General features: G+C 34.7%; 1 protein-coding gene across 1 annotated transcript; it reads left to right on the top strand.

Annotated features, from left to right (window-relative positions):
* Positions 1-2,433: 2,433 nt before the first annotated feature.
* Positions 2,434-17,043, top strand: LOC145642330 (protein NRT1/ PTR FAMILY 2.12-like). Its single transcript, XM_081693470.1, has 4 exons — positions 2,434-2,824; positions 5,912-6,129; positions 15,163-15,758; positions 16,021-17,043. The coding sequence occupies exons 1-4, from the start codon at positions 2,632-2,634 to the stop codon at positions 16,892-16,894; spliced, it is 1,881 nt and encodes a 626-aa protein (XP_081549596.1). The 5' UTR covers positions 2,434-2,631; the 3' UTR covers positions 16,895-17,043.
* The last annotated feature ends 1,699 nt before the right edge of the window (positions 17,044-18,742 follow it).

Raw genomic sequence — 18,742 nt, 5'->3', positions numbered from 1 at the left:
GTTCAACAATAGTAAGTTTAGTTCAGCAAAAATAATTTCAGATTAACAAAAACTAAATTCTATTCAGTAAAAGTCAGTAATTTTAAAGAAATATATAATAGAGAATCAATAAAAATAATTTTAGTTCAACAAAAATAATTTTGGTTCAGTAAAATAATTTCAATTTAGTAAGATAATTAAATTCAGTAAAATAAATTTCAGTTCAATAAAAATAATTTCAGGTAAGCAAAAATAAGGTGAAGTGAATAGGGCCTAATATAAATAAGACAAACTTTGGAATATACAGAGTACGACCCTGTTCATTTCACCTTATAAAAAATAATGATCAGTAAATAATTTTAGTTCAATAAAAATAATTTTAGTTAAGTAAAATCAATTTCAGTTCAATAAAATAATTTTAATTCAGTAAAAATCAATAACTTTTAAAAAGAAATATAATAGAAATTCAGTAAAAAAATAATTTCAGTTCAGCTAAAATAAGGTGAAGTGAACGGGGATTGCATAGTATTATTTACTCCGTATATTGTAGTCAAATTAAATTCCAGCAAACATTTAAGGATATGAATTTCAGGGATTCAGTTATACTCTTTCCTTATTTTTTTTAATTCAAATGTTTAACTTCTTGCACTACTCACCTAATCCACTTTTTTCTTTTATCTTTTTTTTTTCTTTTTTTTTTTTGAATAGCTCACTTAATCCACTTTGACTATTGTCGATAATTTACTCTTAAGAAAAAATATAGTTTTACGAATACTTGTAAGAATCGTCTCAATATATAAATTATTAATATTTGATTATTATAATTTTTACTTATTAATAATTAGAGATATTATTGGTCAGAGTTAAAAATATACAGAAGCAATATAAATGAAGTACAATAATAGTGGTTAAAATTGTATTTCAACAAGTTTTCTATGTCAATTTAAAGCACCTATTGAGACAAAGTGAGACAAAGTAAAAGTTTACGACAAAGAAATCAAAGTGTTTTTTACTTTTAAATAATTAGATATCTTTCTCAATTTACAAAATATAATTAGATAAAATAAGAGATCACAACCACTAAGTTTTTCTAGAAAACTTTATTTTGTCATCTAGAAAACAAAATTTATTCCAGATGAAATTAAACTATGAGATAAATGCAATCATTAAGAGATTGATCCTCCCCTATTATCAAGAGAGAAAAAGAGTTCCACATTAAAACTACGATTACGGGCATGTTTACATTTACTTAATTTCAGTTCAGTTCAGTTTAGCTTCAATCAGTTCAGTTCAGTTCAGCTCCAATCGATTCAGTTCAGTTCAGTTTAGCTCCTAATTTCCCTCTCTCATAAAATATTCATTTCACCTTAGTTCAGTTCAGTTCAGTTCAACTCCAATTAGTTTAGTTCAGTTTAGTTCAGCTCAGTTCAGTTCAGCTCGGTTCAGTAAATGTGAACAGACCCTACAAGGGAGTACATATCCCCTAACCCCTTAGCCTTTTTTGAGTGATTAATATTAACAGTCTTTTTCCCACAATATGCAGTAGTTAAATGTGTTATTTGGGATAAAATTTTACTCCATTCGTTTCATAATTCGTAGAATATATGTCAATGCACAACTTTGACCATTAATATTTGTAATTATATATTATTAAGAACTATAAATATTAGATCTAATGAAAAAAATATATACATAACCGACTTATTCAAAAATATTTTACATGATTATATATATGTTTTTTTTATATCTAAATAAAATATAAAGTTAAATTAAATATATAAATAGTATAAAAGTCAATTACAAGTATTGCAATTATTGCATTTTATACTTTCTCTGTTTTTTAATTATTGCATCACTTACCTTTAAAAGAAAGTTTCACAAATATTGCACCATATCTATTTTATGGAAATAAAATAAAATATTTGTGCTCATATTGCAAATACCTAATATACCCTTTTCTTTAATACTTGATTCATTCGTTTAAGTTTACATCACATGGATAATTTTTTACTTTTATCCCATCTCTTTTCTTTTTCCAATTATTAAAATAATAAGTATGCTCAATCCCTATGATGCAATAATAAAATAACGGAGAAAATATCAAATATTAACCCACACATAAACAAAAATGAATTTATGATTTCATGGTCTTTATTTGGAATATATGAATTTTCATGTTTATTGATAAAGACAAACAAGCCCACATTTAATTATTGGGTCCATTTAATTTAATACTTCAAGCATTGCTTAGTTTTGTGTGTGACAATAATTTTTTTTTTTTTTATTTTTTTTTTTTTATTTTTTTTATAAAGGTCCACACATTAATATCGCATTATTATTAATTAATAATTGATGAATTTTATAGCAATGGTACACATGTCATTTTCATTTATAATGACGTGCTACGTATTCTTTCACGAAAATGCTACTACTAGCTAATTTTAGTTTTGGAATTAGTACAAGTAACACTCGTCTCACACTTTTATAATTTTGGTCAGTTTCATACCACCAACTTGCTTGATTTAATTCGCCCTTTTTATGTCTCATATATATATAATGGCATTTGGTTGCTAATACTAAGTTTTAATAATGCACATGAAAAACAAAACTTTATAGAGTTAGAGTGAGAAAAAAAATAACAACTAGCTAGCCATGGAGATCAACAAAGAGCAAGTACATTCTTCTTGGTTACCATGGTGTTGTAGTCGGGGAGCAATTTCAACAACTTCGAGCGAGGTTCCTTTGGATGAACGAGTAGCTCATGAGGATGATGAGAAACAAGTTGTTATGGTTAGCTCAAACTCGAAAAAGCCTGGTGGATGGAAGTCTATGCCTTTTATTCTAGGTCGATCTCTCTTCTCCTTTTGTTCTTCATGTCTAAATTTTATTATATACACTTTGATTGTATCGAGTTTTAGGTACTATATATGCACCCAATCATTCACATACGTATAATACTTCATATTAATTACTCTATATATTTTAGATAAAAAGAGAATTTAATAGCTATGGAGTGTGTTTTAGATGGTATATATGAAATATACATAATAGACATACATGTTTATTTTACTAGAAATGCATAATAACTCTATGCACACATGCATGTTTAGTGTTTAAGATTTTTTTGGGGCTCGCCCCTCGTTTCCACCAAAAAAAAAAAAAAAAAAAAAAAAGTGTTTAAGGTTTATCTCGGCTTTAATATTGAGACAATTTAAATTAAGGCACAATTTAACCCTCTTAAGAAAAGATTTTAAATAATTTTTTAAATAAGTATGTTGTAGTTAATTACTTAATTTGGAGAAAATTGGGGACAACTTAGAGAAAGTTTGGGATAACCCATAAGTGATAAGTTCACTAAAATGAAAAGAGTAAGCATTAGTTTTGGTTTGGTAATCTAACATTATAGATCTTGGTATTTGGTTGATTAGAAGTTATTGTACAAAATTTGAAAGTTTCCTTTTTAATTTTTCATTAATTGTATGTATAAGAAAAAATGAAGTAACAGAAATGACGTTAAGTCAGAGCAATGAACATGCAAAAGAGGATATCATGCTTGTTCAAGAGGATATCATGCTTAACAGAATATTGTTACAAAGGCTTTAATTATATACTATTTCCACTCCAAATTAATTCAGTGATCTCGTTTTTACTACAGAGTATTTAATTCAGAAACACTATCAATGTGATGGTTAATTATTGACATACGGAGATAGAGTACACTTCAAAGCTACAATTTAAATTTGTTATAATATAATAATGGGTTATAATCTGAATGATGTATAGTACATTACTCCGTAGTTCTTACAATTGAATCTAATGTTTCATTTTGGTGCAATTAACGTGATTTCGTGAATTAAATTCATTAATTATACTATATTTCTACTGTAAACGTAATATATGTTGTAAAATTAACTTTGTAATAAACACATTTAAAGTTAGAACGATGACATAATTTCAAATAGAAATTCTATGGTAGTCATCCTTAAAATGACTATCATTATAATAGTAGTGAATCAATTCCAAATAGCTCATGACTATTAAAAGATGGAAAATGTTATCCATATCCCTTAGGGTTACATATAAGCATTAAATTTACACTTAAAAATCGTAAGAAGTTAAGAAATCATCAAAATGTAAACACTAGTAACACTGATTTGCGCGTGTTTTTGTCATGAATTTCTAATTTTATACAATTTCCAAGAGTATATTTAATGCTTATATATAACCCTTAGGGTTACATATAACATTACCCTTAAAAGATTTTACTCATGTATTACTCCCTTGAAAGCAAGAATGCACATGCACTGATGCACTGTTTTCATTTGAGCTGCCCTATACCACATCACAAAATGTCTAACTTCAAACCTTTTAACTAAAGGCAGACAAGTACTATAAAAAAAAAAGTTGAAAGATCTAACTAAGGGGAAAAAAAGAGATCGAGATCAAAAGAAAAAAAAAAGTAAAGAAAGATAGCACTTGAAAGAGAAACTAAGAAAAGGAAAAGATCCACTTCTACATAAATTTTTAGCTGAGGACCATTTTCAATGCACCCAAATTTATATTTTTTTTTATTTTAATTTTATTTTTTTAAAATTCTGATCACTAAATCAGTAAATCTCAACCACAAAAAACAACATAGGTAGTAGACGATAGACTTATCCTCAAAAAAATTAATACTATCTCCGTTAAATATTATGTGCAATTTTGAAATATTTTATATCTCACAAATAATACCCTAAATTTACACATAACATACATTTAATGGAGATAATATTTTGGTGTTTTCTTTTTCTTTTTTATTATTTAAAAGAAATAGTCTCAAATTGCTAGTTAGACTGTGAAATTGCATGTTCATTTCTGTTCATGAAATGGATCCATGCTCTTGTTTCAAAAATAAAATAAAATAAAATAAAATAAAATTCCATGCTCTACACTTTATATATTATGACCCGGCGACCTCATTTCCGGGCCTATGAAGGAGTTACGTATGGATATTGAAGCATCGTGACGTAGACGAAATTTGATTCTAAATGTCATTATATTACCTTAGATTGCAATACTAAGCTAGCTGCATGCATATATGCTATAAAATGAATGAGCTACTATCTTTGTTTCACATTAATTCGTTACAACCATTGGGTATTTATTATGAGATATTAAAAAATACAGTATATATATATATAAAGTTGTAACTAATGGGAGAAAACGGAGGTAGTGTTTGACTTCCAATCATTTAAAATTATTAAATTGAGGACAACTATAATAGCGCGTGTTTTGGATGTTTCCTAAACTACATGGCTACCTTGATTTGGGTGTATGGATTTATGTCTATCCTCAATTCATGACACTAGGTAGTCCTCCTAAAAATGAAGTTATTATTGATTTCTTATGTTGTTACATCAACCCACAAACTGCCCTCTAATAATAGAATTAGGAATAACCGAGATCCCTCTTCACCAACTTCCAATTAAGCTGAGGCTGAGGGAAAAGCAATACCAACTTGGTGTTGGCTCGTAGCATGATGAAATCAATAATTATAGTGTACAATTTAGTTAAAGTTAATTAGGTCTAATAGAATGGTGGAAATATCTTCTTTTTCAATAGTTTTATGCATATTTTGTAAATAATATGTGTACAATAAATTACAGATTAGCAATGATGTATTTGAGTATGACTTCTAGAAAATCTAATCTCTCATCTAGACCGGCCAAGTAAAAAAAAAAGCCATGAATTTTGTCTTAATATAATAAAGCATACGTATGTGTAAGAAAGAACTTGTAAATTAAGAAAAAGAACAACGGAAGAATTGAAGGAAGTTTAAAGTGTTATGATTATATAAATAAGGTCAAAATCATTTTACATTTTGCTTAATTATGATCTATAGCAATTTACAAATCAGTTTGGTAGATATTAAAATTTGTGGTGGGTGCAGGAAATGAGACATTTGAGAGGTTAGCAACATTTGGGGTACTAGCCAACTTTATGGTGTATCTAAGGCGTGAGTATCATATGGACCAGGTGGCTGCCACTAACGTCATCAACATCTTCTCTGGAGTGGCTAATTTCGCCCCTTTAGTTGGCGCTTTTCTCTCCGATGCTTTCATTGGTCGCTTTTGGGCTATCGCTATTGGTTCTTTAGCTGCTTTTTTGGTATGCATGTTTTTTTCACCTTATTTAAAAAATTCATTAGGAATCAAGCTAGATAAGTCAATATAATCAAATCAAACTTTATGATTGGCGCGCATTTTCTTATAATTGAAATAATATACATCAAAACATATTTTACAGGCCTACACATGTTGTTTAATTTTCTCATATATTATTATTAGTGTATAAATGTAATCAAAGTTTATTAAAAACCGACTGGAGAAAAAATCAGGTTAGAAATTATATATTTATTAGACCATATATACACCTTATTTAAGATTTTGTCCTTGTTTAGTTTACATGAAACTTAGGATTAAAACAAGAAAAATGCTATACATAGCCCTTAGGGCTACATATAAGCATTAAATTTGCACTTGAAAATCGTAAAAAGTTAAGAAATCATAAAAATATAAACACTAATTACACTGATTTACGCGTATTTTTGTCATGAATTCCTAATTTTATACAATTTTCAAGTGTGTATTTAATGCTTATATATAGCCCTTAGGGCTACATATAGCATTACCCTTAAAACAATACAGCATAAGAACCCCTTAATTGTAGGTCCTATGGAGGTTGCTGCGATTGAATTGCATGATCCACACAATTAAAGCATAAATTTATTATACAAGCTAAGCAACAGTAACATTAGTAATATAGGGTGATTCTAGGGTGGTTGTTTGAAAAATGACAGCTACAATTTTTAAAAATAAACGATTAAAATTTAATGATTTCTGAATTATTTTTAAATGTTAATATTAATTAAAAATCAGTTTAATTATTTCTTGATAAAAATAAATTTAAATTTTTAATTTTTTAGATTATTAATAATTAATACAATACCAAATTTCGTAAATTAATTTGAAAAGATCTACTCCCTCCTCCTCATCTTTTATAGTTCCCATTTTTATTTTTATTTTTTTTGAATAGCTTTTATAGTTCCCATTTAGACTGTGCAAGTGTGGTAATACAACATTTTGACCATAAATATAGTTAGTTTCTTATTAGTAAAAATCATAATAATTTAATATTAATGATCTATTCATCAAGACGAATCAAATAAGACTCAACATGCCTATATTATGTCTTATATATTAAAAGCAATTTAGAAGATATTCTCACATCATGAATAGTGTCAAAATTTCAAATAGGAACTATAAAAAGGGGTAGAGGGAGTAAAATTTAAGATAAATTCCTAAAGTAAGAAAAATGAATTAGTTTGAGCCTCAAACATTGCAAAACATAAACTAACCGCATACTTACGGAAAATACTCTAATATATATGCATGATTCTTTTTTTTTTTTTTTTTTTGACAAAAGAACTTACAAACAACAAACATACTAAAAACGGAAAAAAAGTAAATCACGCCGACGCGCCATCCCTGCCAAACAATGAGCTTGAGCAACCGTAGATCTGGGAACCTTCTGAACATGACACACAACCAAAGCCCCAATAACTTCCAGAAGCTCCTGCTGAATCCAACAGACAGAAATATCCTTGGGAACCGGAGACTGAAGCGAATCCACTACCAAAGAGCAATCAGTAAAAATTTGTAAAGAGGAATACCCACGTTTCCTGGCATGGCGTAAAGCAAACAAACAAGCAATCATTTCAGACTGGAACGCAGAATTAGAGCTACAAGCCTGCGCCCCACCCCCGAGAGGAACATCAGAAGCCACATCCAAGAATACCCATCCAGTACCCGCATTATGACTTTCAGACTTCCAGGCCCCATCAAAAGTAAGACTGACGGTACAAACATCCGAAGCATTCCCTCTAAGAACTGCAGAAGACATAGGACAAGAAAACCCTGGAGGAAGCGCAGGCGTAATATCATATCTGAACGACCTTGCCTCGGAACACCTGTCCACCCAACTAGAAGCTAGATCCATAATAGAATCAGGAGAATAAACCGCAGAACGAAACCTCATAGAGTTCCGAGTAAGCCAGAGTGCCCATAACATGCTTAAAAATCGATCTAGCATCAACCAGTCCTTATCATGAAGAAACTTAAAAAGAACCTCAGGAAACCATTCCTCAAAAGGCTGATCCTGGGATATATTCAAGGTCGAACCACAAGGTTGGTCCTCCCATAAACTCCAAGTAAATGGACAATCTCGAAAAAGGTGAGAAAGTGTCTCCACATCCCGATGACAGAACCCACATCTGGAATCCACAGGCAAACCCTTCCGAGCAAGTAACGAAGCAGAAGGCAACGCATTATGGATAATCTTCCAAGCAAACATTTTCCACTTCGGAAGTAAAGGCGAAGCCCAGAAATGCCTCCACCAACTTGAGTTAAGAACCAAAGGTGACCGCTGGTCACCATTCTCAGAACATAAGGAGCATACATACGCCGTCTTCGTGGAGAACCTCCCATCCTTGTTAAATTTCCAGTAAACAAAGTCATCGATTATTTCCTTGGGTCGTTCAAGGCCCAAAATAAGGCCAGCCGTACAAGGAGGGAATAACCGATGAATCATACTTGTATTCCATGCGTTCAAACGCACATTAATTAGATCAGAAACAAAGGATGGGGCACCTATCCTACTAACAGAATCCTTAAACTGAACCTGAACCCCAGGCACCCAACTATCATCAAGAATTCGAATGTTGGAACCAGACCCCACCTTCCACATCAAACCATGACGAAGGGTCTGAAAACCCTGTAACACACTACGACAACCCCAAGACGGTCTGACCATCCTGGCAGTACCATGAGAAGGTAGCAAAGCCGGATACTTTGCTCGGTACACCCTGGAAACGAGAAGCTGAGAATTATGCATAAGCCGCCAAGACTACTTAGCAAGGAGAGCATCATTAAAGCAACTAAATTTCCGAATACCCAAACCTCCCAGCCCTCGAGGCAAATAAAGAGCAGATGAAGGAGATAACGCTACTCCCTTAGAGGAAGGAGAAGAGCGCCACCAAAAACGAGCAAGTAGATTATCAAGCTGATTACAAACCGTAGCAGGTACTTTAAACACCGAGAGGATATGGTTGAAGGAAGCGACACATATATAATTGATAATAACCAACTTTGCAGCCGCTGAAAGACGCAAAGAAGCAAAGGATGACAGACGTTGAACAAGTTTATCAACCATAGGTTGGAAAACCTGACACTTTCCCCTGCCCATATCAACAGGCATACCTAGATAAGAACCTAATGAGCTCCGAGAATCCATACGCAACGCAGAAGCCAAATAATCCCTATAATCCGATGGAGTATTAGAACTGAACCTCACAAACGATTTTTGGAGATTAACCATTTGGCCCGAGATAGAGCAAAATTTATTAATGACAGCCATCAAGTTGTCGCAAGCAGAAGGCGAAACTCGGAAGAAAAGCAAGGCATCATCAGCAAAGAAGAGATGAGAAACTGGCGGAGCCTTACGGGAAATCTGAAGTCCTTAAACTAACCCAGAAGCCTCAGCCCGACTAATCATTAAAGAAAAAATCTCCATGCAAAGAACAAAAAGATACGGAGAAAGAGGGTCCCCCTGTCTGAGCCCGCAGCGAGGAAGTAAAGTCTTAGATGGACAACCATTAACTAAGACCTGGTAGGAAACCGTTGTAACACACTGCTGAATTATATGAACCCAGTATGGAGGAAAACCAAAATCTCTTAAAACTTGCCACAAGAAATCCCAATTAACCCTATCATAAGCCTTATTCATGTCCAACTTAAGGGCCGCTGAGCAACGTTTAGAAGTCGAGGAATTCATATAGGAAAGAAGCTCGTGAGCAAGCAGACTATTGTCCGACATTAACCTACCAGGAACAAAGGCACTCTAACATCCTGAAATCAAAGACGGCAAAAATCTCCGAAGTCGATTTGTTAAACATTTAGCAATACACTTATAAAGGACATTGCAGAGGCCAATAGGACGGAACTGAGAAGGCTCCTCTGGATGGTCCACCTTAGGCAGTAAAATAAAAAAGGTACGGTTCCATTCCTTAAGAAGATAACCATGGGCAAAGAAGAACTGAATGGCTTCCGTCACCGAGGCACCAACCACTGACCAGTTGGTCTTAAAGAAAGCTGCAGTATACCCATCTGTAGGCGTCGCTCGAAGTGCGCCTACGTTAAAGCATGTGGTGAATATGCTTGACACTCATAGGAAGTGGGAATTGACACATACGATTAGGGACAAATAAAGTAGGGAGCCGCCAACAAGTTTTTAAGGAACTTGTAAACCGTTCACGGATCATAAAAAGGCAACCACGATAAGGGACAACGATAGGCAACAACGATTGACCCGTGAAGGTTACACCCCATTCATAATCCATGAGATTACTTACTCCATATGGTTCGGAACCATGAAAGGAGGATCGGGGATGATGGTACGAAGTGAGTCATGGAGTCACATTCGCCCATATTGGCCTCTACTCGATTCTTATATTGAAAAGCATTCCTGTGATCTCAAAGGCATACAATAAAATATTCAATTTGCTCCAAACTATTATTAGACTAAATTGGTTGAATATTAATGCAACATATAATTCTAAAATATTTGTGATCACTTGATTAAATAACAAGATTAAAAAGGAACCTAAACCGGTTGTCCAAATTATCTTATTAGGCGTGATTTTCAATTACATATTCCCTTTAAACATGCAATATAGTGATCATAAATATAATAAAATAAACATTAATATTGGAAGCAATTCAACAATAATAGAGTTAGTCAAATCAAATATAAAATAACCTAATCATGATACTAGCAATAAGAAAATAAAATAAGAGTAATTAAATTAATTAATAATTACTCACATTTCGCACGTTCCTTTAAATTGCTACATCATGAATAAACTGTTAGTAACTTCAATAAAAATAATAAAGCAAATGAAAATTAAATTAAATAAAAAGTAGAATTGATTTGGTCCAAACCCTCAGTTATTTGTACCTTTCACGCCTTGGTTTAAGGACGGAACCTCGGGTTAAGTATAGACTCCTTGGAGTGCTTAGGGGAATTATTATGGAAGAATAAGGAGGCTAGAAATTAGGTTAAAGAGGGAGAAGAGGATGATTTTTGGTGCAAGGTGAGAGAGAATGATTATTGCTGCCCCGAACTGCAGAAAGGAGGGGGGTATTTATAGGGAAAATGAGCAGAGGGAACACACGAAACCCTAAAAAGATAAAAACCCTAAAAAAGGCTACCGCGACACGGTCAGACTGTACCGTGACACGGTCAGACTGTACCGTGACACGGTCAGACTCTACCGTGTCACGGGGGAAATTAGCGTGACGCGGGAAATATTTGACCTACGGGAGTAAAAACGCGTGAAGGGATTACGCGGAAAAAACACGGAGTTGTCTCGTGTCACAGCACTGGCACCGTGACACGGGAATTCCTACCGTGACACGGCAGTAATTCCCGTGTCGCGGCACAGTTCCCCGTGACGCGGGAAAGTTTTAAGCACCGTGACACGGCAGCAACCCACCGTGACACGGCAGAAAACGCCGTGACGCGGCAAAGTCCACCGTGTCACGGCATATGGCGCCGGGTCACGGTACTTATGCCAAGTCACGGGGCACTAAAAAACATGAAAATGCCCTCCAAATTACCGTGTCACGGGAATTTCTCCCGTGCCACGTCAGATCTTACCGCGTCACGGCATTTTAGCTGCTGCGCGGTAATTCCAGTTTTTTACCCGTTTTTTAAAATCATCATAACTTTTGATCCGTAACTAGGAATAAAGCATATAATATATAATTGGAAAGCTTATCAAGTCTACTTTTCAACCCAATTGGAATCAGGTCAAAATAATTTTTAGATTTTAAGATATGGCTGTTTTAGTAGAAGGGTGTTGGTTTTGGGCCGAGTTTAATGTTTTGCTCATATCTTTTTCGTTATAGCTCGGAATTGGGCTTATGATATATGGTTGGAAAGCTTATTTAAATGCCTATCCAACAAAATAATAATTGGATCAAAATTTTATATCCATAAAATCAGTTTCTCTCAGTTTTGCGATGTGGACACGAAAAGTGGAAAATAGGTTATGGTTTAGGGAAATGAGCTAGAAATTGGATTGGTTCATGAAATATATTGGATAGAACATGGATTTAAGCACTCCAAAGATTAAATACTCAACTCAACCAATAATGGCGGTGAAAGGTGTTCATCAACGGGTTTGGTTTTGGGGAGACATTTTTAGGTGTCTACACCATCCGGACCTGGAGATTTGTCGTCACCAATATGGAACATAGCATCTTTGATTTCCATATCTGAAAAAGGTAACATAAGCTCTTGGCAAGCAGAGGAAGAAAGAGTGGGAAGCTGTAAATCTTCCCAGTCTAGGGCCGGAATGCCAGTGGGAGGAGCATGACATTGATAAAGGGTAGAAAAATGATCAGCAAACATCTGCGAAATCCCAGTCGGATCCGAAACCCAGTTGCCCAAAACATCTTTCAAGCTGATTATTTTATTTCGATGTTTACGTGCCTGCACCAAAGCAAACAAAAACCGAGTCGAAGCCTCACCCAATGCATCCCATTTAACCTTAGCTCGCTGTTTCCAATAAAGAAATTCAACTTGGGCTTGAACTAAAACCTCCTTCCTTGCTGAAATAAATCTCATACGATCTGACTCAGCAGCCAAATTACTGGATAACGAGCAAATAGAAGTCTCTAACTTCCTCCAGTCTATACCCCACGATTTCTTATGAGCCACACACCAAGCCAATAACAAACGGCGAATATAATCCAATTGTCGACAAACCGAAAACATCTTAGACCCCTGGGCATTAACTTGCCAATTAGTACCAATAAGCAAGGAAACTTCCCGAAATAACAAACACCAATTCTAAATCCTATAAGGGCGCTTCCTATTTAAAGTAACTGGACTGTCACGCAAAATTATCGCCCCATGATCAGAGAATAAAATAGGTTGATGGATAAGCTCAGTCTCAGGAAAAGACTCTAACCATTTCCTAGAAGCATAAGCCTTGTCAAGCGTCTCGAAAATCGGGTTATCTAATTGGCCATTAGTCCAAGTATAAGGAGGACCCGAAAAAGTACATCCATTGATTCCTCATTTAACTTCCAATTCACAAAATCCTGACGACCAGAAATATTAAATGACCCACCAACTTTGTCTGTCAAGTATTCAACTTGGTTAAAGTCTCCTATTAGAATGACATTGTCAACTGTCCCAAGAATAGTAGAAACCTCGCCCCAAACAATACTACGATCAGAAATGTGAGGCGAACCATACACAAAAACTACATTCTATAATACTTGACCAGGAACATGGATTTCACAAAAGATAACATTAGGTGAAACTGAAATAGGAACAACCTTAAGGGGAGCAAACCAAAAAACAACTAAACCTCCACTAAGCCCATTAGCATCCATACCACAAAACCCACTAAAAGCTAAAGAGGACAACTTTTGTACAGCAACAGTAACAGTAGAAATGGTTTCAACTAAAAACATAATATCAATACCATAAGAGCGGACTAATGAGGCAATACACGGAACTTTAGGGGAGTCCGCTGTTCCAAGACCCCTACAGTTCCAGGAACTTTAGGCAATATATGCATGATCCTTAATATTACATGTATATCGATTATCAACGTAGGATCATGTGCATATTGGGTCATTCATGTGTCATATGCTGTCACTAATTTGTACATGTAAAATTCATGCTATTCAACTTACCACATGATCCGAGATCCTACGTTGATTCTTTACTTACTACTCGTACTAATTCTAATGTAATAATATTGGCCTACAATACGCAGAATTATTACTATTTTCTATATATATGACTATATATAATCTTTAAGGTAAACGTGCATGTGATCATCAACTAGTATAATTGGTTAAATTTTGAGGGGTGATGGTATTCAAAATTCAAGATTGAATTTTGTCTACACCATTTAGTCATTTACTATTGACTATTGTGACTCTCTAACCCTAAAAAATAAAATACAATGAAATTAAAAACCTTCATAGAGTAGAAGCATGGTTTTTCTAGAAGGTTAGTAGCATATTCGAATTTTAAGATGATAAGAATTGATTAAGTACACAACGACGTCTAACCACGCTTTAGAAAATAGTGTAAGGCATCAAGACGTGTTATGGTGAACTGATACAGCAGGGTAATCAATTAATCATAGAAGATCAAAGTTTGACAAGAGTTAACTTCACAACTGCCATTGAGAAAAATATCTTTAAGTATATTATAAGAAAAGAATAGTATAATTCGTTTGTCCAATGTATATTTACTTCATAATGTGACTTAAGAAGTTTTGAGTCAAATTAGAGTAGGTAATCATTATGAGATGTAGGGAGCTTAGTAGGTAATTAAAATGAATCATCATGGAGTTTCTGACTTGCAAATTAAAGAAACTAATAATGGCATTTTATTGTTTTTATTTTTTTTGAGGAAGAAACTAATAATGGCATATATAAAAGGAGATGTTGAAGTTATACACGTGAATTACGAAGTGATATGAAAATTTCAAAAAATATTATTCAAAAATTTTGTCAATATTATTAGTTTACTTCAAATTAGGAAACTTTTGAAATCCCAATAACTTTTGTTCATGTTTATATTATATTACTACAAAATTTTTATACTAGTATATGGCTGGTCATACCGTGTGTCAGGAGTTACTTGTAGGGGTAACTCGTTTGGTCAGGGGTAAATTATAAGGGTTATTTGTTCATGGGTTACTTATTTGAGGGTTAATCGATTGGTTAGGGGTTACTGTCACATTGAAAATGCGCTAACTGACTAAGTAAGCTAAGTAACCCCGGAATTAAGTAACCCCTAGGTAAGTAAGTAAGTAAGCCCTACAAATAACCTCTGAATAAGTAAGTAAGTAACTCATACAAGTAATCTCTGTCATACGGTGTAGCTAGCTAGCCACACAGAAAAGTTTTTCTTTTTTACTATCGATGTAAATATCTACTGTACACCTAGTTTATTTAAAAATTTGTCGATAATGTACAAAATAACAAGTCTTATTACTTTTTTTATTTTTTTTTTATTTTTGCAAAATAACAAGTCTTATTACTTTGACAGGGAATGGTGGGCCTAACATTAACAGCATGGATCCCTAACCTAACACCACCTTGGTGTCCATTCAATGACAGCAAAAATGTCCAAACATTAAACCCAAAACAAATGGGCTCATGTCAACAGCCCAATGGACATCAATTGGGCTTCTTAGTCCTTAGCCTTGGGCTAATCTGCATAGGAACAGCAGGAATACGGCCCTGTAGCATACCATTTGGAATGGACCAATTTGATCATACTACTGAAGAAGGAAGAAGAGGGATTAACAGTTACTACAATTGGTATTACACAACTTTTACAATTGTGGTAATGTTAACTCTTACTGTTGTTGTGTATATCCAAGACTCTGTGAGTTGGGTTTGGGGGTTTGGGATCCCTACATCTCTTATGTTTTGCTCCATTTTGCTGTTCTTCTTTGGGATGAAGTTGTTTGTGTATGTCAAGCCTCAAGGTAGCATCTTCTCTAGCATCTTTCGAGTTTTCGTTGCAACTTATAAAAAGCGTCACCTTGAACTTCCTCATAGTGTCAAGAAGGGTGTTTACTATGATCCACCACCTTCTGGGGTTCTGGAGTCCGTGCTTCCTCTTTCTCATCAATTCAGGTAATTTTTCCTAATTTAATCTAAAATCTAATGGCACATACGATAGGTGACAATAAACAATGGTACTAGTTACTATATGATTATTATTGATTGACCCATTACTTTAAACTTAACTTGACTTAATCATGATTACTTGTTAATAATTAAATATTTATAATTTTTAATTAAAGGTTAAAGTTCGAAAGTTAACCCCTATACCATTTAGTCTAAAATTTGCCACTGCATCTAATTAATTGTTTGTGGATTTACATTTACATGGCAGCTTCTTAAACAAAGCAGCTATAATGCAAGAAGGAGAGATCAACAAAGATACACATACAAAAACACCAACAAGTAAATGGACTTTATGCAGCGTACAAGAAGTTGAAGAAGTAAAATGTGTGATAAGAGTACTACCAATTTGGGCATCAGGTATTATTTGTTTTACCTCAGCTGCACAACAATCAACCTTTGCAGTCTCACAAGCCATGATCATGAACCGATCCATAGGCCCGAAATTTCAAATCCCACCAGGCTCAATTGGTATCATTTCCATGCTTGCAATAGGAGTTTGGGTGCCAATCTATGATCGTTTCATCGTTCCATCTCTTCGAAAGGTTACGAAACATGAGAATGGCATTACACTTCTCCAACGAATGGGGATTGGCCTTGTTTTCTCGGTCATGTCAATGATAGTGGCCGGTCTAGTAGAGCAAAAGAGAAGAAACGCGGCAAATGATCACCACCAAATGCTATCGATTGGGTGGTTAGCCCCTCAATTAGTCATGCTAGGACTAGCAGAAGGGTTCAATTTCATAGCACAAATTGAATTCTACAACAAGCAGTTTCCTGAGAATTTGAGAAGTATCGCGACTTCTATGTTCTTTTGCACCATTGCCGGTGCAAACTACTTGAGCAGTGCATTGGTGAGTATTGTTCACAAGTTTACTGGTAGACATGGTAAGCCAGATTGGCTAACCAATGATATAAACCAAGGAAGGGTGGACTACTTTTACTACTTGCTTGCTATAATGGGTGTGCTAAATCTCATATATTTTGTGATTTGTGCTAAGAAATATAAATATAAAGGTAGTAATAATGTTAATTTAGAGGGGAAAGATATTACTGACATAGAGCTTGATCTTGTTAAATACTGAAGAAAAGAGAACTCTGTACTACTTGGTCTTAGCTAGATAGGGTATATATTTATATATATGTAATAAGCTGAATTTGAGGATCTACATAGTTGTGTAATCTTTGATCTTTTAATATTATTATCTAACTCATGTTTTGATGGGTGTAATAATTGAGATATGTATTTTTTTATATGCAATATATAAAATGCGTTCTAACAAATGAAAAAAGAGTAATGGTAAACAAGTAACATTTAGCCTAGCTTAATAATGCATATAACCATATACGAAGTATGTAATATGTTCGATCAAATTGCTTAATTTTCTGTAAAAGGGTATTTAAGTATGTAGCTAGATTTCCCAAGCCTATTGTTATTGTTCAATCAAAAGTTTAAGATATAACGATTGACACAATAATACAACATATTATGAATAAGGGCATAAGGCTATAAGTTAGGCATGAAGTATAGGCTACATTCTTTTTTGTATTTGTGAAATATGTCTCTGTGATGATTAAATTGTATTTGGTACGGAGTACTCCGTGTTTTGGGTGAAAATAATGGGACCTTGCCGAAGGTCCAATGAAGTGGATGAAGACTAATTCGATCCAAATGGTGCTGGGCCGAAGGTTTCCTGCACAGCAAACACACGTAAACTGGCCTCGGGGGTGGTTCCGAGAAAAGCCCCACCGATGCCGAAGTCAAATGGTGTTTAGAGAGAGAGAGCTATGCAAGAGAGTTAATGCTTGAGGCTTGAATGTGAATATGTGATAAATGATGTAATTGAATGCTTTTATACCTTAGCTTGGCAAGGAGAGGAGGTGGGTCGGACCTCGTCATGGGCTGACCATGACTATTTGAGCCGCTTGACTTTATGTTGACTTGGCAAAATGGAGGCTTGGGCCTTGACCTTGGATTAAATCATTTTATGACTGGGTCCAATTAGGCTTAATTGGACCCCAAACAACTTGCCCCCCAGACCCGATTTGGAGGGATGACGGGTCGGGTTTGAATTCAATAAAAATGGAGGGAAGTAAATGATTTAATTAAATCAAAAGATTTAAATTTTAAACAGTCATTAACGAAATAACTGTAATTAGGATAATTAGTGGGAAGTTGAACGGATAATGGGCAGTTAACTGGAAGGAAGTGTGTTTAATGGTTACTTAAGGAGGTATTTAAGAGGGATTAAACAATTCGACCTTCGAAATTCCTTTTTCTGGAAATATAAGGCCGGATTTGTTCTCTCTCTCCTCATTTCTTCACCAATTCACACTCGAAATTCCACAGAAACGTCATATTCCGCTTCGAAGACTTCGCTCGATACCCTAAAACCAAAGGTTGACACTTGAATCCGTTGCTCCGACTGACTTAATCGGCACATTTCGACCCCTTTAAAGGTAAACTTCTTCGAATTTCCCTTGATTTTCTTAAATTTTTGAAAGAATTCCCTTTTCCCAACTTTTCCCCTTCGAATTAAACTATGGCTCGAGGAAGAGGACGTCAACCTGGGCGGCGGGGTCAGGCTAGGGACCCCAGGGACCGCGCCGATGTCTAGAATGGGGAACGAGTCGAGGAAGACCCGAAAAGGGGTATTCCGGCCGTTCCTCTGAACGCCGGGGCTGATGACGCAGAGCAGGTAGAGGATTTGCCCGCTGTGCTTTGGAACTTGCTCCCTGGGCATGCTGAGTGGCAAAACGCCGAAGCCCAGCGGGCTATGATAAAAAATGCCCCTTACTCCTGGTGGGTTAGGCATGCTGAAGCCTATCGGTTTGCCGAACAAGTAGAGTTGCACTACGACATTTTTGAGGAGGATGGGTATTGGTGCCGAATGCCTGCGCCGACCAATAGAATTCATCGCCCACCCCCTGGG

This window comes from Chenopodium album, chromosome 1, assembly GCF_948465745.1.
Source record: "Chenopodium album chromosome 1, dcCheAlbu1.1, whole genome shotgun sequence".
Lineage (NCBI taxonomy): Eukaryota > Viridiplantae > Streptophyta > Magnoliopsida > Caryophyllales > Amaranthaceae > Chenopodium > Chenopodium album.
Note: the sequence above shows the minus strand (reverse complement) of the source record. Positions and strands in the feature narration are given on the sequence as shown.

Excerpts from the sequence above, each read along its gene's own strand:
- LOC145642330 (XM_081693470.1), top strand. The coding sequence starts at position 2,632 with ATGGAGATCAACAAAGAGCAAGTACATTCTTCTTGGTTACCATGGTGT. Across the intron at positions 2,825-5,911 it reads GTCTATGCCTTTTATTCTAG|GAAATGAGACATTTGAGAGG; the intron begins GTCGATCTCTCT and ends TGGTGGGTGCAG. Across the intron at positions 15,759-16,020 it reads CCTCTTTCTCATCAATTCAG|CTTCTTAAACAAAGCAGCTA; the intron begins GTAATTTTTCCT and ends TTTACATGGCAG.